Raw genomic sequence first — 26844 nt, 5'->3', positions numbered from 1 at the left:
CGTTTGGACACTAAACTTAATTAAACAACAAATCAAAATTTAATACAAGTCCTCAAAGTTGGTAAGCCAACGAATAAGGAAACCTTATCATAAACTTTTGGGGACTAGTGAAATAAACAGCCCAATATCCCCTTCCTCCCTGTTCAGCTAGTGCATTAAGCATTTCTTACATTTAAACTTTATATATGTGTGTGTCACAGGGCGTTCGAAGGTGCTTTGACTTTTTTATCAGAACCTAAATTGAGACATAGTGCATTTCATTACCCTAGGTTAGGTAATTTCATTTCACTTTTCAATAAAATCTAAAATGCAGCCGTTTTTGAGAAAATTAGATTTTAAAATTTCAAGTTCAATTTTCATCCCCTAGGAGTTACCGCGACCTTTCCGTGTCCTTGTCCGCAAAGCAATTGATAAAATGGCCATGAATCAACTTACTTCAGGAGTGGTTTTATGAAGAAATTTATAAAAGCAAAATTTTAAATAAATAATCTTTGCTTTTCTTATGATTATGCGGTAACTCCTAGGGGATGAAAATTGAATGTTAAATTTCTCAAAAACTGCTGCATTTTAGATTTTTTTTTGAAAAGTGAAATGAAGTTACCTAACCTAGGGTAATGAAATGCACTATGTCCCAATTTAAGTTCTGACAAAAAAGTAAAAGCACCTTCGAGCGCACTGTGGTGTACTGTGAAATAGAAAAGTATATTTCAGTATGGCAAAGAAAAAGGTTAATATCCGCTGGATTCAAACTGCACCGGTGTCCTGGATAGGAAACAGATTTTTTTTGAGTTACGTATGACAAGACCTATATTTCTATGACCGGGCCTGTATAACGGTTCAGCACATAACTTTCATTAAATCACAGCTGATCATTTTTGTGGATTTTTTTGAAAATTACTTTTTTACCCAGATTTTCATAGTTTTTCCCCCAAAAAATCACAATATTCACACATTTCTAGCTTAGTTATTTTAAATTCATCGAAAAAGTATACTAGATGACAGCTATAACAAGATCAATAACCTCAATTGACTATTCTAAGATTTGTAGGTAAAACATAGATTCTGGATGTGATACAAGGTTCCTCTGAGGTTCCACCAAAAAAGTTTAAACAAATCAGAATCAGCAATGATTTTGTACAATGTTTTCAATGTATTATTGACAAGTAAATCACTTCTAGACACCAAGCATATGGAGGACTGGTAAATTATTTCATTACTGAAACGTGGGAAACTTGACAATTAGGGTTCTAGCTACTGCCCTGTCTCACTTCTTTATCCTGTCTGCATGATTCGTCCCTACCTGAATGGTGCTGTTAAACTTGCAGACCAACATTTTGGCTTTCACACAGGCAGGTTCACCACCACTGCCTTACAGAGTATTAAAACCTTAATCAACAACAGCCTAAACAATAAGAAACCAGTTATCAGAACAGTGCCAGTTGCCATTTATCTTTCAAAGGCTTTTGACACTGTAAACAATGAGGTTCTACTGCATAATATTAATGCACTAGATTTGAATGAGTACATGAAACGTTTTTATGTGAATACCTTAGAGGTAGACAACAATTTGTTGTTATTAGAGGATCTAAATTGCATACAAATCTGCCAAACAGGCTGACCTACAAGGAGGGGTCCTGTACCATATACTTTTCGAACTGTAAATTTCATAAATGCCAACACCTCACTCTAATTAAATCTAGTTTCCTCTGCTGACAACTCCAACAGCATAGGTCCCCTTATTTATCCTTATGTCAAGGACACAAAACCTTACTTGGCAGTTCTTAATGATTGGTTAAAAAGCCTGAACCCATTCATTTCTCCAGCCAAATCATCTACAATAGTCTTTCCCACCTTTTTTGTATGAAGCAGGCACTGCAGTCATTGTTAAAACAGTAGCATAAGTCAGACATCCTAAGTTCTTAGGTGATACATGTGACAATATTTTCTATATCAACCATCTTGTTAAGGAGCCTAGAAACAAACTAAACTATAAAAACAAAATGCTTTAAGCTCTCTCCACCAGAGGGAAAGAAAAGTAAGTCATAGTAAATACATAAAAAGCAATTTGCCAGTCCCTGATATTCTACTGCAGTTCCATACTTAGTAATGCCAGCTGGGACAGCCTACTGTTTGCTGGAAAAGCTGCTCTGAGAACAGCCATCTACAGGCACGTCATGAACCAGGAAGCATTCTTTACCAGCAATATTTTACCATGTACTGCAGTAGATATAAACTCATTGCCCAGAACAGCTAAAACTACCCTGTTCCAATACTTTCAGGTTACAATGTTTACCTGAATACCTTAAAGGCCAGAGTAAACAAGAATCTGGTGCAGTTTGTGTCTGACATTGGCAAGAATTTCACACAACCACCATCATTTCAACTGCAACCACAACCCATCAAGACCTTTAAAATCAGCCACAATACTGAACTGACTGTTTCCAATGATGATGAGCAGGAACAAACTATAACACATTTCATTTCATTTCACTATTTAGACATCAAGTCAGCAAGGAACTTATATTGAGCAAGATAATTTGTCAATATTACAAGGAAAACTTTATACAGAACCATTGCTGATTCTGAAGCATGTTAGTTTAAACTTCATTGGTGGAACCTTAGAGGGACATCTTATTACAGCCAGGAACTATGCTATAACAATTCATGAGGCATGAATGAGGGACTTAAAAAGTGAGTATTTTTTTTGTTTTGACTACCAAAACAAACTTAAGTTTTGTTTAACTGTTTAGACATTAATTTAAATAACAACTTCAAATAACTTTTACCCAACTTCTAGAATACAAATCTTAGATTACTTAATTGATTCTGAAAGATCTTGTTATTGATAATAACATAATCTTTGGTTCAGCTTTTATCTATTATACTTTTCTTTAAATAAATTTAGATTAACTAAGCTTTAAATATGAGAACAAAGTGATTTTTTGGGGAAAAACTATGAAAATCTGGGTAAAAAAGTAATTTTCAAAAAAATCCACAAAAATGATCAGCTGTGATTTAATGAAAGTTATGTGCTGAACTGTCATACAGGCCCGGTCATAGAACTATAGGTCTTGTCATACGTAACTCAAAAAAAACCTGTGTCCTATCCAGGACACCAGTGACTGGCTATGAGCTATACTTAAAAATCGTGTATCGTATCGTATTAAAAAAAAATCCGCAAATAAAATAAAAAAATGCAATTATCAGTAAATGTATAACAATAGATGTATAATCCAGACAACTACTTGCCCTATTTTCTTCTGCTAGCCAATTGCTTTTGTTCTTCAACAAGAACAAGACAAAATGAATAATAGAGTAGATTCGCTACTAAAAATATTAATCAATAAACAAACAAAAACACATGAAAAATTACATAAATTAAAATGTTTTCCCTACCTCATAAAGATAGCTGTATTCTGAACTAGATGTTGTCATCTCGACTTGGGAAGATTTCTTTAATATGGCTGATAGAAGAAATACTAAAATATTAGATAGATAGATAGGCAGAAAGATATATAAATAGATTATAAGATGCCGTCGTCTGTAATTGTGAAGATTTCTTTAATATTGCAGATAGTAGAAATACCAAAATAATAGATAGATAGTAGACAGATTGATAAATAGATAAAAAGATGCCGTCATCTTGTGAAAACTATAAAAATCTAAGAGCGACACCATTAGTAAACAAAAGAGTTATCAATGATTTAAGAGACCCTAAGCTTTTAAAACGCGCAATTTTTCTTATTAAAAAAGAAAATACCTATTATTAGCAGTAGATTGATCAAATTTAATCCCTTTTCTAGAGTTCTCGATCCCTAAAAAAAAGAATTTAAATTAATAAAACAACTACTTTATACAGTTAGGGAGTTGAATCCATTTTTATAGAAGCAGAAATATAATCTATGATTATGGTTTGGACCCTCTGAAACTGTAATCTACCCTTCCACTTTCCCCTCTCTTGGTGAAGATATCTTCAACGCTGATACGATTTTTGAAATATAAGATTCCACTTTTGTCTCTCTTGTTGAAGATATCTTCACCAAGAGAGGCAAAAGTAGAATCTTAAATTTCAAAAATCGTATCAGCGTTGAAGATATCTTCACCAAGAGAGGGGAAAGTGGAATCTTACATTTCAAAAATCGTATCGGCGTTGAAGATATCTTCACCAAGAGAAGGGAAAGTAGAATCTTACATTTCAAAAATCGTATCGGCGTTGAAGATATCTTCACCAAGAGAGGGGAAAGTGGAAAGGTAGATTACAGTTTTAGAGGGTCCAAACCATAATCATAGATTATATTTCTGCTTCTATAAAAATGGATTCAACTCCCTAACTGTTATACAGTTTTAATTACTAATTCATTTATCAACTTTTAAGGCCCGTTAGTCCGTCAGTAATGAATAATTCTGATCATTAATTACGGTATGTTAGAATTGTCCTATGAATTTCAAACTTGCAAACATTATATAAACTAGAAAACTTAGGGTAGTATTGTAATTAAACGTCCAATGTGCTCTCCCTCTCTAGATATATTTTCCGTGTGTATTGACAACTATTGTACATCCCCCCCCCCCCCCCGTACAAAAAGAGAGGGGACAATAGGCTGTTTATCACACTAGTCCCAAAGTTTTATAATAACGTTTTCTTATTTTTGGCTTAACACCTTTGGGGACTTGAGTGAATTTTTATTGGTTGATTCATTAAGTGGAGTGTTCAAACGTTTCCACCACTAACTTTAATCCCTTTAGGTCCCTAACCTCCCCCCTCCCTTTCCCCCATTATTTTAAAAATAAAATTTTGATGATTAAATTAGGTCGGTATGAGGGTTTTGGGAGCCCAGTATTATCAAAGCTCCCCCCAAGGCTAAAAAACGTTTAAAAGATAAAAAATATTTGGTTGACGGAAGGGGTGGAAGGGGTATGTCAAGATGTCAAATTATTGGATGATAAGCAAAATTCAATTGACAAGTTTATTGAAAATATTTGAAAACTAAACTTTTAAACTTGAGCTAACTCAATAATATCTATATATCTCTCTTGTCATAGATAAAATAATCTATTTATCTATCTATCCTTTGAGCTATTTATCTTTCTATGTAATAATCAATCCATAGATCGAACTACTTACTAATCTATATATCTTTCTATCAACCAAATATCAATTCATCTATCTATCTACCTATATATCAATACTTTGCTTAAGTCAATATTATATTGTAAACAGTTAAAGAAAATTTTATGCATATTTTGTCATATTTTGCATTGTTTAAATACTTTTCCAGTGTGGCTTTGAAACCTATTAAGAGCCGCTGGATTAGAACCGGTTCTCTGCCATACTAAAGAATCAAGAAAAGCATTGTTTTGCAGACAATTTTTTACGGCTAATAAAATAAGAATCATAAAATTAATAAATTTTTTTAGCCCTGGCCTTCGGGTCCTCAGGGCCAACAAAACCTGTATTAATCTTATCGTATAAGTTTCCATTTTAATATTCGCGGAAAGCTGTCTATAATGCGATGCGATAAATAACTATTATTTTTTTCTTTTATCAAAATTATTGGCTAAGCACCTTGCATCCTATTGTTTGGCGGTATGTCTGATCACTACCCCTTAAACATTAGCATTTAACCTCGGTTTTTTTCTTGGGGGGGGGGGGGCGGGGGGGGGTAGTTATCTACCCGTCCATTGTTCTATCCCTTATTCCTTGGATCAAAACCAGGGAAGTAAGGAGGAGCATAAACTGGTTCATAGACAGTGAACACTATCTCTCATTCGTTGGCTTCAAAACTTTGAGGACTTTTATTTAATCTTTATTGGGAAGTACAAAATTCAAGTGTCGAAATTTTTTTTATTAATAATTTTTATTTACAGAGGGAGTAACACTGTTTTTTTTTTTATATAATTGAGGTAAATCCAATTTTCGTTGGTTGTTCTATCCCTGAATACCTGGATAACAACTGAAAAGGTATTGAAATCATATTGATAACTTTGGTAAAATATTCATTCATATCAGCAAAATATTATTTTTGGCCAATTTTCGGGTATAGTCCCTTTCGTGACAACGCTCCTTAAGGGGCGATTCTCCGTTTTTTTTTTCACAGTAGCTTTTCTCCTTTTTCTAGCCCCTGCGGGGCCAATTGCCTTACCCTGTGGGGCAATCACGTAACCCAATATAACCTAACCTAACCTAAAATAACCTATCAAAAGCCATTTTAAAAATACGACGAATCGCCCTTTAAGGGACTATTTCTCAATTTTCTTAGAATTTGAATTACCCTACCCCAAAATAGGTCTCAGGACATATGAAAAGCTACATTGTAAAGTAGAGAAATATTGGTTCAGTGGTTAGCTAAATCCTTCGGGATAGACAGATAGACAGATAGACACACAGATAAGCTCTGTTAAAACTTCCAGATAAGTGTTATAAGATTAAAAATCTTGGAGACTATTCATCATTATCATTGTTTTGCTATTTTGTAAAAACTTATCAAACATTGAATTGAAAATTTGGTACCTTGAACCATCTTTTGCAGAAAGGCAAAAATGTCAAGAATATATGGAATAGTAGGAAAATTTTATATGTCATCCATTTATAAAAGTTAAAAAATGTCTGTGTGTCTGTAGGATCTTTCTTACCAATGAACTTGTAATACATACTTCTCCTTTTTAGTGTACCTTTTTTATACACTTTATATCCTATTAAATAATAAAATAATAATTTCTCGTTTGTGTATGTTGCGTGATTATATTCTGACAAATTGTAACAGCATTTGTCATCCAAGTGCAATATCTATGAGGGGACTTGAACTAGGATTTTTCCCAACCACAACGTAGTGCGCTAACCACAACTCTATGGGACACCCTCGTTTCTCGTTTGTCTCGCTAACCACTGAACCAATGAAGTTCTCCAGTTAAAGAAACCTTTACATTGCCTCTGAAAAGATTAAGTTTTTAAAGGCCCAGCTGGTGGTCATAATTTTTTTTCTTTTCTCAAGTTCTCAAGTTAAAGAAACCTTTATATGGTCCCTAGAAAGAATTTAATTATAAAAGGCCCAGCTGGTGGTCATAATTTTTTTTCCTTTTTGTGTCATAATCCTATCATTCTTGAAAACTAAGAAGTAAAAGCGAAGCAGTGCAACCCAAACATTTTATTTCAAGCACAGTTATTTTTTTATGGAATTTACAACAGAGCAGGTAATATAAGATCATGCTATGCTTTTTTTTGTCTCAAAACAATCCTCTTTAGACTTGCGGCTTCGGCTCTTGGGGCACTTGAGCTGGTAAGAGGTTGAATTTGTCCCCCCCCTCAATTTATTATTTTAGTTTCAAAGATTTTTTTATTTTGGGGGGGATGGTAATCAACCACCGTCAATTTTTAAATTTAATTTTAAACCTACATTGTAGAAGAACCTTATCGGTTCAGCGGTTAGTGAGATCCTTCGGTACAGTCAGACACACATACAAACAGATAGAAATCAATCTTGTTTTATATTTAAGGATTTTAGAGTTTATTTTTCTTTTTCTAAGTTTGCAGTACTTCTTAAGGACATAATGATCCTTGTTGTTCTCTGAAAGGATTTTGAAACTGAATTATTTATGATGTTTTCATAAGTATAATTTTATAATAATAAAACTATGGCTTCATAACATTAAACTTTCTAGTTCTAGCTTAGAATAGAATTTATAATTTGTATGTTTGTTAATATTAAAGCTGTTATATGTTTCTCTATGGTCCATCAGTTCGTCTGTAACAAACACTATGCGAAATATGTGATTTTCTCAACTGTCTCATTCGATTACTCAAAATTTTTAGGAACTTAAAAAAAATTTTGATTCCATTTTGTAGTGTCCAAACTTTTCAACTAATAAACTATTCTACAGTAGGGTTTATATTGTTTATCAATTTATCGTTCATTTTACCCATAGTGCAATGTTATGTTGAGGGTGCAATTAGAAAAATCTGCATTCGACATCGACAAACATTTTGGCAGTTGAAACATTTTTCAACAAGGTAGACAATGGATTTATTATTACTTGGATCTTACACCAGATTATCATGTTCTCTAATAAAGTAACCTTGTTACGTGATAAAATAAGTATCTCCCCGATTCCCTTCTTTACCCTATCACCTCCCCTCCTACGGAATAATTAACTAACTATCAAATGACAGTGGCAAAAGCAACCTAAATTGACGACAGTTTTTCCCCTGTCATAATATCCATGTATATTCTACATTTATTAGGCTGACAGTGCGTCAATAATAGCGCAGGAAATACAGGGAAATTTGTGTAAATATAACAGGGAGTGGGGAGGGGAAGTTAAGGAAGTAGTAGAAATTGGGGAGGGAAGGGATGTGATTCATCTTCACTTCGAAAAATGGATATAATATATGTGGATATTTTGTCGTCAATTTAGGTTGATACTTTAGTCCTCATTGATTGGTTAGTACTTTCCTCCAGTAGGATGGAAGGAGATAGGGTAATAGGGGTGAAAGGTGGGTATCGTTATATTAGCCAGCTGGAAGGGCCATTTTATTAGAGTAGGTGAAAATATGGGGCAAAACATCCAAATAATTATACATCGATGCTTAAAAATAAAAACAAGTAAAACTTAAACTTTTTATACAATCCTAACATATATAGTAGAATAATGTCTGTCTGTCAGTCCATTTGAAGCAATGTATTTAAGAAACCATTGATTCAATTATTCCCCTTACTTTTAAGCGAAGCTTGCTACTGGTCCTATAACAATTTAAAGTTTATTTTGGATATGCTAATTTAATTCTAACTGGAGAAACAAATTTACTTAATAAATCTTTATAAATATACAATTATGTTTGAAATACAAAATAATAAATTGAAAGCATTGAATTTAATTATAAAACACTTTATTGCTGCTAAAATAACATCCTTTCTTATTAAATTGTTTTAAAAAAACCTCCCTAATAAAATTCTTCATTAATAAATTCTCCGATATAAAAGGCAAAACCCCAACCCCCCTTAAAAAATCATTACTTGTGAAGTTTCCTGATACAAGTACTTGGTACTCTTTACCCTCGTGTGGGGGGGGGGGGGAGGTGATATTGGAAAAGAAAAAGTACTATTACATCTTAAATTTTTACCCCTACACATATTGATGAGAAAATGTTCCAAAGAATTTAGAAAATAAGGTAAATGTTGAGATAAGATTTTTACTTGATACTATGTAATGTTATATATATATACATTAAAACCTGTAGGTTTACCACATACCTATCCTAAATTAAGCTGAACTTTGAAAATGCCTGTTAGGGAGGTAGGGAAATGTTCACCTCTGTCTAAACGTGGGATATTAATATTTTTCCCTCTTCACATTTCTTAGTAAAATTTCTGCTTCTTGGAGAAATTGTGTCAATTTTTGGCCTCCTTATATTTCTACTAAATTCGATAAAGCCTGACTGCATTTCTATGATTTAATTTATTATTATTTTATATATATGCAATCCATTTATCTATCTACCTATCTAAAAAAAACTATTTAATTTAATCCATATGTCTACCTATCTTACTATCTACTTATCTGTGGTTTAATATTTCAAATCTATTTTTAAATTTAATTTTTTTTACAATTATTTAAAAGATTAAGATAAAACAATAGAGGGGGAAGGGGATAAATAACTGTATGTCCCCACCCCTTGAAACATGTGCGGCCGGCTTTTAATAGGGTCTTTGAATATCAGCCACTAGCGTCTTAAAAATCAACACAGCCAAGTCGCTACAACAGAGCAGAAAGCGATTTTCTAGCAGACGAAAAAGGTCCCCAACTCTGGATCAAGAAATATATATCTATATCTCTTAGATTTATTTTTCAAAATTTCAATTTCCTAACCCTGTGGGGCAATCACCTAACCCAATATAACCTAATATAAACTATCAAAAGCCATTTTAAAAGTACGATAAATCGACGATGCGACGAAAGGGACTATTCCCTAAATTTCATTCAAATTGTAGACAACTTTCCGCGGATTAAAATAATAAATTAACAGATTAATTCTAGTCGTCTTAGTCCCGAGGGTCCAAAGCACAGGCTAACAAAACTGGTATAATAGTTTTATGATTTTTATTTTATTATTTGTAGAAAATTGTCAGTTATAGGATACGATACATGATTTTTCAGTCTGGCTAAGAACCGGTTATAATTTAGTGGATATCAATCGGTTTCCAATAATATTTATCCAATATCCGCTTTATGTAATTTTGTATTATGAAACATAAACTTTTAAAAGAATATTAAACTCTTTAATAAAGTCAAACTTACATTAAATAAGAAATATAGATAGTAGAAGCTCAATTTAGAATTGATTTTTAAATCTTATTCTGACTATTAAAATATCACAATTTGTTGTAATTTTAGAAACTTTTTTTCCTATGATTTAACAATAATCGTCTTATAAAAGAAAAATTGACATATAAAGCAACGTATTGAAAAAAAACTTAATTCTAACCTATTACATAAAGTAGTAAGATTTTTTGTCTGATGCTTTTTATCTTTGATATTAGTAATCCGAAGTGAATTTTATATTTCAGGTAACCTTTTCAGGTCTCTTGGGGTGGTTTTTAACTGTATTTCTTACCTCACTCCCCTAGAGGCTAGGGGCGAAGCAACTTTCTTAGGATGAAATAAATAGTTTTGTTTTTCCTTTCATCAAATCTATTTATTCATATAATACTGCCAAAAAGTTTTAATTTTCAGGAAAGCTAAATTGTATTTGAAACTAGTTTACAAATCTTGATTGGTTGGTACAAACTAACAATGATCAATCAACCAAATAATCTCAATGTACTAAAGTAACACCTGTTGGACAACCAACCTTTATAACCAAACCCAACCCCCAAATCCTCCCAAAATGTTTTGGGCGCCATGGCTAAAGAATACGAAATGTAAAAAAGCTTTTTAAAAACTTTTCATTCTGCTGGCGGCCGACGGCTAAACGTATATATATTTTGTTGACACAAAGTTGTAAACATTATATTACAAAGGAATAATTTGTGAAGCGGTTTTGTGTAAATATAAATTTATAGATAGATCTATAAAATGCATTATATCAAATGTATTCTATTTTACACAAATATAAAATATTATCGCCTTTCTTTTTCATACAGAATTAGAGATATAAATTATACATCATCGTTACAATTTAGAAACTTTTTATGTTTTCATATTTCATTTTTACTTGTTCCAATGGTGTTTATTTATTTATCAATGAATTTATTTTATTCTGACCTATTACGCCCTTAAGCTATTAAATAACCTACCAACTGACTATTACATCAGCCTACCAACCATTGAAACTTACCAACTTACTAACTTATTAGCTTACCAAGCTACTAAATAACCTACCAACTTACTATTACATCAGCCTACCAACAATTCCAACTTACCAACTTACTAACTTCTTAACTTACCAACTTACCAAATTACTAACTTACCAACTTACCAACTTACCAACTTACTAACTTACTAACTACCAACTTGCTAACTTACTTACTTATAAATTTTAAAACTTACCAACTTACTAACTTACTAACTTACTAATTTACTAACTTATTTACTTACTAACTTACCAACTTACCAAATTACCATTCTACTAATTTACTAACCCATTCCCTACATAGCTATCTAACTATATTTCTGTATATCTAATGAAGTCTATCTTATTCTCTATCTATCTATCTATGTAAGTACCTGAATTCCACATCCAATGATAGCAGCTGGTATCACACTAATTATATCTATCTATTGTACCTGAATTCCACATCCAATGATAGCAGCTGGTATCATACTTATTATATCTATCTATTGTACCTGAATTCCACATCCAATGATAGCAGCTGGTATCATACTTATTATATCTATCTATAGTACCTGAATTCCACATCCAATGATAGCAGCTGGTATCATACTTATTATATCTATCTATAGTACCTGAATTCCACAGCCAATGATAGCAGCTGGTATCATACTTATTGCTCCGGCTAAAATAATATTAATAGAATAAAAAGAATTTAAAAAATTAGTTGAGGAAATAGGCTTTATTTTGTTAGTTAATTGACATATCTTTAAAAAAAGATTTAGTAGTGTTTTGTACACAATACCTGCTAAGGTTAGGAACATTATATCAATGAAATAATTAATCTATAGCATGATTTTTATTAATTTTTATGTTGATAACTAGTTTTTGTTGCACTACTCATGATTATAGTTGTCTGTGTTGTTTTTTTATATTTTGACTTTGACTTGCTTCTAGAGGCTTTGTTTTCGAAGAGCATAAAACCATCCAAGACTTAATTTGAAATTATTTAGCCTAAACCCACCCCGGGGCCTATGTGAATCTTCCTTTAAAACGAGAACTCAAGTAATTTGGTAAAGAAAAAGAGACCTTACTCCATTATAAATATAGGAATAATTAAACCGTGTATCCTTTTAAAAAATCATAAATTATTTTTCATTGTTCTATCTCTAAATTCCCTGGTTTATTTCCCTTTTCCATGTAAAATATGTATGAAAGAATTTTACAACAGAAAAAATAAATCTAAATTAATTTTTACCCAGAAAATCTGGGAAGGTTTCCAGGAAGGGTGTCTGTCCAAACCACCGAGATATATGCGCCTGGATACTTGAACCTAGATAGAAAGATAGATGTTAGGTAGTTAGATAGATATAAAGATAGATAGGTAGATAGATAGAAAGATATACAAGATAGATAGATAGATAGACAGGAAGGGTGTCTGTCCAAATCATCGAGATATATAAGCCTGGATACTTGAACCTAAAAAATTTATATATAGATAGAAATATATATTGATTATAGATAGATAGATAAATAGAAAGATATACATATAGATAGATGGATTGGATAGATTGATAGATAGAAAGAAAAAATAATAGATAAAAGTATAAGGTTTGGCTCTTAAGGTTTAGCATTTCATATTTATAGACAGAAGCGTATAGTTATTTCATTATAGTCAATTAATTCCAATTGAAAATGTCGCAAAATTTAATATTTTGTTGGAGTATGGTTGGAGTAAAACTTGTTTTTTTTTCACGTAACTGAAGGGGAGTTGGTAAAAAGGGCGAGAAAAAAGAGAAGGTGGTTGTTGGAAAATTTTCCTTTAGAATTGTTTGTCAGAATCACATTCCCTTTCCCCTGATTATAGTATTCCTGTTCGTGACATTAATTGATGTAATTAGTAATATTTAGAATTGGAAATGTATTTTTATTGATGAAAAGATCATTATTAAATACAATTTAGGTTCTAGATAAGTTATTTTCACAGCTTATTAAAGAATTAAGAATATAATATATTTATGTAAACAATTATTATTGTTTTTTTTTCTGTCGATAATATTACATGTTATAAACGTGTTTTAGAGAAATTCCGGAAATTTCTTCCAATGCCATTAAACAATTGGCACCAACTTTTAAATTCATTTTTATTTTTCCACCCATCCATCCATTAGGCTATTGAAAAAAAGATAAAAGTCATATTTTCTCAGCAGCTACTAAAGATACGTGTTTGAATTTTTAAGTAAAAATGATAATTTATCTTATCTCCTTTTTTTTCTAACCGCCTGTCTGTCCATTTGGGGAAATTATTATGTTTTATCTTCCCCTCTCTACTTAGGATGTGGTCATCCTTGAAAATTATTGTGAGCTGCAATGTAATTAATGTTCTGTAGTTAGTGAAACACTAAATAACATTACAGTATTAATTAAGGAAAAAAAGTATTTACAGAACTTTTTATTGAACAAGGATGACTACATAAATAAGTAGTAATGCATAGAAATACAGACGAAGAAGCTCTTTATAGTGTCTATAAAAAATGACGTCATACAAATGACCAATTATAGGCCAGTATACATTTTAATTGACCAATAGTAGGCTAATCTAACGTCACTATCTATAAGCACCATAAAAAGCTTCACAACCAAACAAAACAAGTAGTGAGCAAGTTTTATTTTACAAAATTATATCAAATAGACAAATTAAACAAGAATAATCACGTACAATAGTTGTTATAACCAGCGAAGTTTTAAAGCTTTTACAATAAAATTACATTTTTAGCCATAATATGTCAAACTTTTTTTTTATTAACTTTCTTGTTAGATTCACGCCAAAACGTGAGGAATGCAACGTTTTAGTATCTTACATTTTGAGCAATTGTATTGTAATTAATACACATCAATATGCTGTGATGATTTCTAAAATTTATCCGTACTATTGTTTTAGAACTGACAATTCAAAAATCCTATAATTTGATGTATTCAAGTTAGCATTTATGATTTTAGCTTTGCTTTATGTTATGTTTTTTCTCCTTTTTTTCTTCTAAAACTACAAAAAAGAGTTAGAAAATAGTTAAGAAAAATATACATTATATGATTATTTCTATCTTAAATAATCTTTTGTAACTATAAAATTGCTATGTAAGCAAGTCTGTCTATATGGTGAAAATATGTAATAGGTATAAATAGAAAAAATACATAGATGAGAAAAATAGAAAATATTAGAAAAATATTAATTTTGACAAAAGAAAGATCATTATGAAGGGAGTGTAAAAATTGTAGCCAATTTAAAAAACACAAATTGCGCAGCTTGTGTTAATGATAGACAAACCGCCTTGAAATATAAGTATTGTATTGTATGTACTTTGGTAGCTACGGTAAAAAAAGGGAGTTTGGGTGAAAAGAAAAATGCAAATTGCGAGTAAATCAAGAAAATTTGAATTATAAATATTTTTCTCATTTCCATTTGTCATATTCAATTGTTTTTTTTTATCTGACAACCAATAAATTATACATTTAGTAAAAGGACATTTATTCTAAGGGGGGTGTGCCTTTTTACCTTGACACCCTCCTTGGGTGTTTTAGGTAGGTGTATCAGGGGATATAGAACCTTTTCAAAGGGTGTGGACATCTAGTGGTGGTGTATCCAACCCCTTATTTTTTCATGGGGGTGGATACACCCACTTTCTGCACATTTTTGATCCTATCTGTAGTGTATGTTCGCACTATATAAAATCACAATATAAAAGTACAAATGTACAAATACTTGTGTACAGTGGGGAAAAAATTATGAATTTATCTAATCTTTTACAAACCTATTTTAGTGTGTTATTAAGCGAAAATTGATTTTTGGGATAAAGAACCTTTTCAACTTTTAGATTAAACGAAGTCTGTGAAAGATTTAAATTCAAGTTTTTGCCCATAGTGATCTATGAAACTATTCTTTACTCCCATCTTTGCCCCATTGTGTAGTGTATTAAGAAAGCTAAGACAAAGAGATATGTGAAATGTATATTTTGTTTAAATTCAATTTACACAATTGTGCATAGTGAAACTTTTAGTCATATTTAACTCTTAGCATATCAAATTCAGGATCTAGTCTAACGTATGAAGGTAGATGTGTTTTGGTAAGTCTAAAGTCGACTTTATGGCCTGCTTTAATCCTACAATATAAAGTAGCAAGGTTTATTGCCGGACGCTTAATATCTCGGAAATTCTGGTCTGAATTGTTTATCTTTCCAGAGAAGTTTTACTTGGATGCATTTTACTGCCCCCCCCCCTTCCCTAGAGGCTAGAAATGAGGCAACTATTGACAGTATATATTAGAGTGGGTCGATTTTGGAAATTTTTATATGAGTCTTAAGCGGGAACTTGCACTCAATTTATATCATTTTGTAAGTTTCAAAATATCTCGTTCCTAGCCTTAGAAATGACTAAAAAATTGCCTTTTTTAGGGTTTAGTCAGAATTGTCCAATTTGTAGATTTTTTGAGATTTTCTTAGGCTAGGAACGAGATAATTTGAAACGGACAAAAGTTCCTGATTCTACTACTCAAGGCTTTTTCAGGGAGCACCATAAAGCCATAGTTCTGATTCAATAAATTTTTAATTTTCATTCACAAATAGCTACACAATTGTATGTGGTCGCCAACGGTTTTTAGACTTAAGATAAATTTTATATCATCCAGAGGTGTATTGTAATCATATAAATCGAGTGCAAGTCCCCGCTTAGGTCTCAGATAAAAATGTCCATAATCTACCCACCCTAGTATATATTGTCAATGCTTTAAGAAAGTTTTTAAAAACGGTTAAAATGTTGTCATTTTATTGGGGGAAACTATAAAAGAAATTTGTTTTTGTGTATAATTAAACGTTTTTGATTATGTTTGTAAAACTCCAGACTGAATTTAAAACTATCGAATCAGCGACCAGCGGTTTGGTTGCCCGCCTGCCTGGAAAAGGTTATTGATATTGTCTTAATCCTGAAAGTACATTTTATATATGTTCATAAAAAAACATGGACAGACGGACATTTGTAATGATAAAGATGCTTTGCTGCTTAAAATGTTGCAAATGAAGAAAAATACCCAATGAATCAACCGAAAATCTGAGATGGACTGCCGACAATGCTTTACAATTTGCAGACCAAATTTGTTTAAATTGCAGCTGGACAAAGTGTTTCAAAAATCAGCCATGTGACGTCATAAATTAGGGAGATGAGAAGAGAAGTGGAAAAGAAAACCCGTAAAAAAAATATATTAATCCCTCATTTTTATGACGTCACAGGGCTGATTTTTTGAGACACTTTATCCAGCTACTTTAAATTTGACTATTTGTATCCAAGGCTGTAGAAGATATATTATCCTTGATAGTTGATTGGACACTATAATCCGGGTCAGTTGAATTTGAATTGCCGAATGTGTACACAGTTTCCTCGGTGTTTCCTCATCCTATCTCAATATTTACTACTGGATAAAAAATTTTGATTTGTTTTTGAAAGTTTGAAGCTTTTTTAGGTAGTAGTAAATATTGAGATATGATGAGGAAACACAGAGGAAAGTGTGTACACATTCCGACTAATTGAAACAAGGATGACAACATCCACAAAAGAGGAGCTCTAAAATCAGAAGGAAGGACAAAACGAACAAAAGCAATTGTTGAGTGTCAGACCTTCTAAGTCTAAACAAAATTGTAAAAAAACATAATTCTTAAAATAAGGTGAATATGATTTTTAAATCATAAAAAAAATGATTTCTAAATGTTAAAAAATCAGCATATTTTAAATGGACGTACGGACTTTCTGGTAAAGATTATAGAGTTGCTACGCTTTCTAAATTGTACCTAACTGTCATAGGAATTATCATGAAAAGTTTAAAATCGACAGGACAATTCTAAATTAACAAAAAGAGCTAACTGTTACGGACGTACGTAAAAGCTTATATAAAATCTTGGCCCTTAAAAAGAATTTCTAGGAGGCAAATATATAATTATTTTTAGTCTGACATGATTTAATAATAATTCATATTCATAATGAGATATTTTTGGAATATATAATATCTCCAAGCAAAGATTTACCCTAACATATTCTTCTTATCTTGATGAAAAAATAACTGCCGCTTCGTACCAAAATGCGAAAACAATATTGTCGGATCCTATACTATATTCCTATTGGTCCAAAAAAATTAATTATTTCCACTTTCTAAAGGTACCGCCGCTAATTGGCATACAATTCTAAGCTGACTCCATTGTTTTCAGACAATATACAACTGCATGCAAGATATATTGGCTGATTGCGGCTTAATGCCAGTTGTCTATGTCTATGATCTGCGGCCAAGCCGCTAAAAACAAAGCGGCTTCCAATCCCTTGGCCACAAAAAACGTGGCTAAAATGTTGATTTATTGAAACAGTTTATCTTGATTTCCCGTGCTTACACACTAACACACACACACACCAACACACACACATACACATTTATACACTCCAACATACACACACACATACCCACACAAAAAATCTCCAAAAACACAGACAGAATACATTATTTACATTTACAAACAATATTCGAGTTTTTTTTGGCAAAATGCTCCTTTTCAATAATAAGGTCTTTTTAATCAGTAGGTTTCATGCATTTTTATATAAAACTTCTTTGTACAATATCATAAAAGACTTTAAAATATTTTTTAATATTTATCGAAAGCTATTCTTAATTCAAGACAAATTAATTTTGTAAATTTATTTAAGAACAGATGGACAAATAAAAAAAGAAATATAATTTGATTAAAGAAAATAAAGCAATCCCCCCCCCCTCTAAATATTATTAATGGGGGGGGGGGGGGAGGTTATAATATAATTATACAACTACAGTTCATTAGAAAAGATTATTAATGGTGGTTTAGTAAGGAGATAATGAAATAACATATTTTATGTGGTAGTTTACAAAAAAAAAACCATTATTCTAAAATATTTCCAAAAGGGTTGAAAGCTATGTGACATGTATCTAAAGGAATAAGACAAATGGATGATAAATTTATAAGCATCCCTCTTTAGATTAAAATCATTGTTGGAACAATCAATACTTACTACAGTACAAGTGTCCTAAGGTTTTACCCCAATGAAAAACTATCGGGAAGTTGTTAAAATTTTCAGTTTAATTTAAAGTCCATTGTCTTTTCCCTGAAGATCCCTGGGTTTTTCATTCATTAAGCAAAGAATTACACATCTTTTGTTCTTATAATACCTAGTCATACAAATTACCTCATATTGTTGTAGAAGCAAAGCTGTTCAGTATATGTAATATGTCGGTCTGACATTCAGTAGGGAATATTTCTTACTTACAATTATACTTCTAATCATTATAAACAAAATACCCCATTTATAAAATAAAATTATAGGTGAAAAAATGGCCACTTCTAGTTATACCATCCAATCAAATGTTATGCCAACGAATGGGAAAGAATGTATGCAATATTTTGCATAATTAAAATATCTTCATTTTGGTAATTTTAAAATAATTTAAAAATTCTATGTAAACCTCCATCGATTTAAAATACAATAAAATCACAAATCTATATATTGTAATGGAGTGACATATTGACGTACGAACAGACTCTAATTATAGAATAGCTACGCTGCTATAAATCTTACCTAGGATGAAGTCAATTATATGTGAAAGAAATCTTGCTACAGCCGCCACCAGACAGATATCAAGCTAAATAAATTAATATTTATAGACCAGAGGTGGATTCTTAAAAAAATTTGCCCCACTAATAGCTTAGTGGGGCAAAATTGTTTTCGGGAAAAATCCACCAAAATCACATTAAAAATCTACAAAAATTAAACAAAATCATAGAAAGGTTATAAACATAAGATTTTATTTAATTTTTGTAGATTTTTAATGTGATTTTGGAGGATATTTTGCAATTTTGCCCCACTAAGCGATTAGTGGAGCAAATTTTTTTTAAGAATCCACCTCAGTAAAAAGGTTTACAAAAAGGTGATTTTTTGATATATATAGATAAATAAATAGTAGATGGATGAATTAAATAAAAGTTACAGGATGTTTAATAGTCTATGTGGCGGTATGTTTGTGCTTTTAAAGGATCACTAAACCTATATGGTTCATCTTTACAGAGAAGCTTCTTATAGGTCGTGGGAAGGTTTTTGACTATCATGTGGAATGTTTATAAGATAGCTGGAACTATCCCAAAGAATTCTTTATTTTTCCCTCTTAGGGTGGAGTAACTAGTAAGGTAAAAAATATACATATAACATTTTTAAAAGCGAAGCTTTTCCTTAAATTAGGGTCGGTCCGTACGTCCGTCCGTCCGTCCGAGATAGATAGCTTTTATTCGTTAATTTAGGCATGTTAGAATAGTCCTATCGATTTCAAACTTTGCATGGTGATTCCTGTAGTAGTAAGGTACGATTTAGAAAGCGTAGCAACTCTATAATCATTACCAGAATGTCCGTACGTCCATTTTAAACATGTTGATTTTTCTACTTTTTTAAAAACAAATTTTTATGTGATCTAATTATCCGTTTTATCTGATTTTGGTATATTGATTCCTAGGACAACAAAGAACAATATTTAAGCGAAGCAACTCTATAATCAAGACTTAAAAATGTAAGTACGTCCATAAACATTATCCTGTATCAAGCAGTTTTTCAACAAATTTACTTACAATTTTGCTTCGACACTTATACTTTTATATTCTGATTATTCAAGTCAGACAGTATACAAGTGTTAATGTCCGTTTGTCCTACCGTTTCAGTGCTTCGCTTTTATGGATGTTGTCATCCTTGTTAAATTAAATCTTAAGTGTCCAAAACCACATACAAAATTAGCGATGGTTTTACCATAGTATAAAGAGTGTTTATATTTTATTACAAAAATACAATTTTAACACATTTACATGAAATTCAATTAAAAGAAATAGAACTGTAAAAGCATTCTGTTTACATAGAAAAATGCCAGACTTAGATATAAATGAAAATTATTTATTATTACTTTAACTAAGCCTGACATAGCAGCAGTATGTATTACTTATTTAAGTTTTGAATGTTAAGGGATACTACTAGGAACAAAAGATTATGTACACTTTCAATTATGACAAACAAAAGTTCCCCCATTAGATATTTTTTTAAAATCAAACTTGGGCATTGAGCATAAAACAGTCCAATGTTTCCTCCTTCCCCAAATGTTTCTACCGCAGTTGGTTAATAACTGTTATCGAACAAGGTTTGAAACATTTGGATATAATTGTCCTTGTTATAACATTACATAGAACAGAGAGAACAATGGGCTGTTTACAACATTTGTCCTCAAAGTTTTACAATAATATTTTCTTATTTGTTGGCTTAACAACTTTGAGTACTTTTGTGAATTTTGATTGGTTAACTAGTAAAGTTGAGTGATCAATCGTTTCAACCAACAATTTCAACCTGTAGAAGTGGCATTTTTGTGTATTATCATTGGGGATGTACATCAATTAATCGGTCATTGTCTTATCCCTTCAGAACCCTGGCATATAAGCAAATAATTTAGTTTGGAACAAACATTTTGGTTTTACTACATTAGCCACCATTTATTATTCATTAATTATATCTTTATACATTAATAAATTATTTACATATACATGGAAATAAACACTAAAGCAAAAAATATAAATTAAAGATCAAATAAGTAGCTTTACAAAGTGTCAAAAAAAATCAGCCATCTGACGTCATAAAAATGAGGGAAGAGAAAGATTTAAGATCAGCTGCAGTTCACGATAAAATATTCCTTGTAACGAATATTTCCAATAATCTATGAATTTTAAAAGCTGCTAGCTGCCAAGCGGCTGAACGTACAGATCATGCCCGCACACTGTTACCAGGAATATTTTACCGTGAACTGCAGTTGATCCGAGATGGATAATTCCTCATTTTTATGACGTCACATGGCTGATTTTTGAGACACTTTGTAAAGCTACACTAAATAAGTTGAAATTTTGTTTAATTAACTTTGTCTGTCAGTCTAGTAGATGTTTGTTAAACAATTTGTCATTAATCAATTTATAATTTTCTCATTCAGATTTTATTTTATACTAGCAGCTGTGCCTCAAGCATCTAAACTAGAGGCAAAAATACAGTCTAAATATATCCCCATGACGCGGTTGTAACACTTCGGGTACCAGTGTAATTTACAGCCCAATGACCTTTCCCTCCATTAGTAAAAGTGCAAAAATATTATTACAGAAGAAATTTCATCAATTTTCAAATAGAAAATTGGATTTTGTCAATAGTATCAGGAAGAGGGGAGACAATGAGCTGTTTTTTTATACTAGTCCTCAAAGTTTTATAAAAACGTTTTCTTTTTCGTTGGCTTAATTTAAATCAATTTGAGTATATAAACGTTTCAATCACTAATTGTAATTTACAAACGGGGTAATTTTGTGTATCATAATAGGGGATGTGCATAAATTTATTGACCTTTGTCCCTGCAATATAAAGTAATCCACATCCCCCCCACAACCTGAACGGTTATTGAAAGTTCAGTCTACATTTGCTCAACGTTAGAACACTTCAAAAGTATAAAAAGCCATTGTCTCAATAATATAAATTATCATCGCAGTCTGCGCGAATGCGCGAAAAGACCGTATTAACGGAAGTTTTCTTAAACTAAGTGCATTTTCAGTCTTCAAAATTTGTTTGTGTTACTAAAAGGGGTGTTTGATCCAGCCGTTTGACCGCTAGATGCTTATAAAGCAGTTAAAAATACCTTTCGTGTTAATCTTTACTTGGTCCAAAAATTTAATATAAATTTCTTTTGTTGATATATGTTTTCAAAATTTTTCAATTACTTTATCAAAGACTTAAAAGAAATGAAAGAAAATATACTTCAATTGCTTTTTTTATATTTTCTTCATACTTTTCTAATTTTTATTTTCTTTACTAATTGTTAGATAAATTAAATTGATGGATACAATGATATAAACCAAGAGTTTAGTAAAAAAGTGTAAAGCATAAAACATTTCAATCCCCTTTATTTTTAATTTCAGTTTTAAAAAAAATGGAGAGGGGGGGCTTTTTTCTATGGGTGACATTTTTTAGGAGGTGTTGGTAACCTCCCCCTGTACTTATAAACCTTCTAAGGGCCCATGGAAAGCTTCTTTGTAAAGGAGAACCATATCGGTTTAGCAGTTAGCAATATTTTTTGGTAAAGACAGACACATACATACTGTTACTTTTATATAAGAATTACATCTGTAAATAACTTGTACACGTGTAAGTTGGACGATTCAACAAAGCAACAAGAACGACAGTAATAGGAGAAGTAAGCGTTACAGACAAACATACACACTCAGACAGAGGGAGGGAAGGTAAGCTTTAAAGAAAACTATTTACGTGTTGAAAATACTTACAGGTATATTTATCCAGGACAGCATAAACAGATGTGACTGCTTCAGTGGTCTCTAAATATAAAAAATATAAATTATTAAATAAAATTAGAAGTATTCAACAATTCTTAAAGCGATTCGGTGTCAATTACATAGGAATAAAAACGTTTGTCATAGAACGACGAACAAAAAATTCGAAATATATATAAAGATGCTCATAGTTCAACAAAATCACCAGCTTTCTATCTCTAATAACAGATAAATAAATTACATCTCCCCTGTATACTTCTAACATCTCTAAGAGCATGAGCGACATACCAACGGATCAAGTAGGTTATCTACTTGATGATTAATGATAAGGGGAATCATGACAAAAAGTATGACATTTCTTTGATAGCAGCTGAGTAATTAGATAAAAAATTTGTTTTTGAGTACCTTCGCTACCTACTAAAAAACAGGTAAAATGTACGGATATACAGACCGACCCTAGTTACATAAAAGATTCACCTTTCAAAAAGTTAGGTCACAGCAGAATAAAAAAATAAATGGAAATCAAAGAATTAAAATTTTTAAAATAACAAGGATGACAACATTTTTAAAAGTAAAGCTTTAAAATCAGTCTTTAGAAAGTAAAACAAATATTAACTGCACTGTACGTGTACAGTGACGAAACTTATTAAGCAGAATAAACAAAATTGTATGTAAATTGTTGCAAAATTGCGTGAATACAGGATACTGTTTAAGGACATTTACACTTCTTAAATAGGGAAATGCATTGCTTATGACATTGTACCTTGTTGTCCTAATTATTTTACCAAAAATACTATAATAGTATAATAAAAATGAATAGAACAATTTAAACATGCTTAAATTAACGAAAAGAGGCCTTACGTACAGACCCAAATTATAGAAAAGCTTCACCTTTCAAAAGATATCTTAGGAAATCAAAGAATTTAAATATTTAAAATAAGATGAAAAGGATTATATTTCAAACGTGTTAAAGGATTATAACCCAATCAAGTGACTCAGCTGAAGTTTTCCTTTATTGAAGAAAGATAAAGCGTGTTGCTTGGAATTTTTTTTTATTTGTATTTAGTTGCAGGGGTAAGACAATAGCCGAAAAATCGCCGTACATCTCACGTAATTGTAATACACAAGATTACCCTTTCTTTAGATTTTAATTAGTGGTTGAAACATTTGGACACTCAACTTTATGAACTATATCATAAAAAGTCAATTAAAGTCCCCAAAGTTGTTTAGTCCCATTCCTGGAAATAAAATTTAAAATTTTTTTAATTGCTCAAAGTGCGAAAATCTCTTACAATATCCACGTATTCGACGAAGCCCATTTTGTTCCGAATTTGTATCACTTTTGAAAAGTGCGACTCCAGTTACGTCATATTTTTCTTTCCCGAAAAAGGGAAGGAAGAAGAAAATCTCTTCAAAAGAGATGGGGAAAACCCCCTTATCTCTCATATCTTTTTTCTTCCCCCCTTCCCTTTTTTTTCTTTCCCCCTTCCCTTTTTCGGGAAAGAAAAATATGACGTAACTGGAGTCGCACTTTTCAAAAGTGATACAAATTCGGAACAAAATGGGCTTCGTCACGTATTCTATATCCATTATTATCTTACATGTAAAATTGATTTTAAAAAGATTATTTAAAAGCATAAATGCCCCATAATAAAAAAATTAATACAATAGAATTATTAAAAAGTGTCAAAAAGAAGAGAACTTTGTATTATATATTAATATATTTTCTTAGGAATTAATAAGATAAAGTAATATATACCAAATTCATAGACAATAGAAGTCCCCCCCCCCCCACAATATCTTTTCACTTACAAGAAGTAATACATTAATTTTGATTAGTTGGTACAAACTAGCAATGTCTAGACTTTTCCACCAATAAATTTCATCTTCATTAGATGTGGTAATTATTATCATGATTAAGGCTCAATTTACCTTGGATTACCTTTCATTGGGATTCACGTGACTTATTTTTATCATACTCATTTTTGTCTAAAATTGAAACTAGGGTTGGGCCGGATATCCGGCCATTCTCAATACCCGGCCGGATGCCGGATATTGCAACTTTCCGGTAGGATTCTTTTGCTTCTAAACTATCATTTTATTCGGCCAGATATCTGGTAATTTGCCGGATATCCGTCATTATAAATCAGTCGGATAGCCTATTTGGGACGATGGGGGTTAAGTGGGGTGAGGGGTAAGTTTGTCTACTCGCAATATGATGTATTCTGACATTATGGATTTTCAATATTAGTTTTTCTAAAAATATTAACTTATTAGATTTTGTCTCCAAGACCATATTGATCAGGCATTCAGAGATAGGCCAATGTGAAATGAATTAATCAACCACAGTTAAAATCAGTAATAACCAACAAGCAAAATAAATCTAAAATAATATTTAGGGGGCAAATTCAGAGGTCGTCAATTTTACTATGTGTTGCCCCCCAACGACAGCTGAAAAACACGTATAGGATCAGGGGCGTCCAAGCTTTTTATTTTGGGGGGGTAAAAATTTTTTTTTGGGGGGGGGTAATTCGGTTTTTTTTTTGGGGGGGGGGGGGGTAAAATGGCGCGCGAAGCGCCCCGCAAATTTTTTTACCCCCCCAAAATTTTTACCCCGGGGGTAAAATTTGCTTGGGGGGGGGGTAATTACCCCTTCTGAAATCTGTTGGCAGGGGTAAATTTAGTTTACCCCCCCAAAATTTACCCCCAGGGTAGGGGTAAATTTTAAATGGGGGGGGGGGGGTAAAATTAAAAAAATGTTGGGGGGGGGGGGGTAATCGCCCCATTAACCCCCCCCCCTTGGACGTCTATGTATAGGATTCGTGAATTTTTTCCGAATTAATTTCGTTATTGGTATAAGCTGAATTAAAATATTCACTTTTTCAAACAGCGATATTTGGGAATTTTTTTCTACGTTCAAGGCCTGTCAGTCCATGTAAATAGATAGCTATCACCTTTAGAATCGTCATATCGATTTAAAACCTTGCATATTTTGAGATAATAAAATCATCGCAATAATTTGATGTTTCAAGCAGTAATTCCCTATACGATTTGGTACAAAAATATAGGGGTATATTTAAGACTTTAAATGTTATTTTAGGCATTTTATCATTTTTACAATTTTTAAAGATAATTTTCTGTTCAATTGTCATTTTTCAACCATCCTGCTTTGCTTTCGTGAATCTTAAATAAGTGACAAACGGAACATAACTTTGGTATAGAGAAGCTTCGCTACTAAAAAGAACGTACCTTTGCAAGATGATTGGATGAAACGAACAGTAATATACTAAATAATAATTATATCAAAAGTTGTTTTATGCTTCTTTAGATTTCTTTTTAGAAATGCAACTACTCTATAAATGGTTTTGTACCTAGGTCTGTTGGTAGCCACGCAGGGTTAGATCGATGAGTGTTTAGGCCCCGCAGGGGTAAGACAACGCAGGTATAGGCCCCTAAGAGTTACTTCCCAACGTTAGGACTTAGGGTAATGAAGAGGGGGGAAAACTACTTGTCAAATTATTTTCAATTTATTTTAAAAATAAGTGGGAAGGGGAATGCTCCCAATGCACTCTATGTGTGAAAGGACCCAAGCGGAATTGTAGACTCACCTGAACCTTGATTCTTTTGAAGATTATAAAGAGTCTTTTTTCCCTTTAGTTGGAATGCTTTTATTAGTTAAAACAAAACCTATTCAGGACTTAGAAAGATTAAAAGGCCTTTAAAAAAAACACAATACAAATTTAAGATAAAAAATGAGTTATTTCTTAGTAAAAACTATTTTTTTCATATTTGCTTTGCTTTTACTACGTCCTAGATCATGTAAATAAGAAATAATTATTTGTTTATGAATATACATCCAATTATTTCTTCATTTATTACTTTTTTCATGAAGGAATCTCTGATTTTTTTTCCAGGAAATAGTTTTTTTTTGATGTAGTAAATTGTAGCAACGCAGAAGCAAATATAAAGGCTTTTCCAATATGGTTTAAAATCTGATTAATATACGCTGGATTAGAACCGGTTCTCAGCGATACTGAAAAATCAATTACAGCATCGTATTACAGACAGTTTTACAAAAATATTGAAATAAAAATCATAAAATTAATGCCCCGCGGG

The 26844-nt window shown here is 31.7% G+C and overlaps 1 protein-coding gene across 1 annotated transcript in view; it reads right to left on the bottom strand.

Moving 5' to 3' along the window:
* Window positions 1-26010, bottom strand: part of LOC145305796 (uncharacterized) — a 45019-nt gene extending 19009 nt beyond the window's left edge. The window contains exons 1-7 of the mRNA XM_080147609.1: window positions 25978-26010; window positions 22723-22773; window positions 18965-19028; window positions 12585-12659; window positions 11962-12011; window positions 3761-3815; window positions 3397-3479 (exon numbers count right to left, since the gene is read on the bottom strand). Coding sequence (XP_080003735.1) covers window positions 3397-3479; window positions 3761-3815; window positions 11962-12011; window positions 12585-12659; window positions 18965-19028; window positions 22723-22746 — 351 coding nt within the window. The 5' untranslated portion in view covers window positions 22747-22773; window positions 25978-26010. The remainder of the gene's footprint in view (window positions 1-3396; window positions 3480-3760; window positions 3816-11961; window positions 12012-12584; window positions 12660-18964; window positions 19029-22722; window positions 22774-25977) is intronic.
* Window positions 26011-26844: the final 834 nt, after the last annotated feature.

Source organism: Acartia tonsa, chromosome 14 (assembly GCF_053477335.1).
Source record: "Acartia tonsa isolate MP-2025a chromosome 14, ASM5347733v1, whole genome shotgun sequence".
Lineage (NCBI taxonomy): Eukaryota > Metazoa > Arthropoda > Copepoda > Calanoida > Acartiidae > Acartia > Acartia tonsa.
Note: the sequence above shows the minus strand (reverse complement) of the source record. Positions and strands in the feature narration are given on the sequence as shown.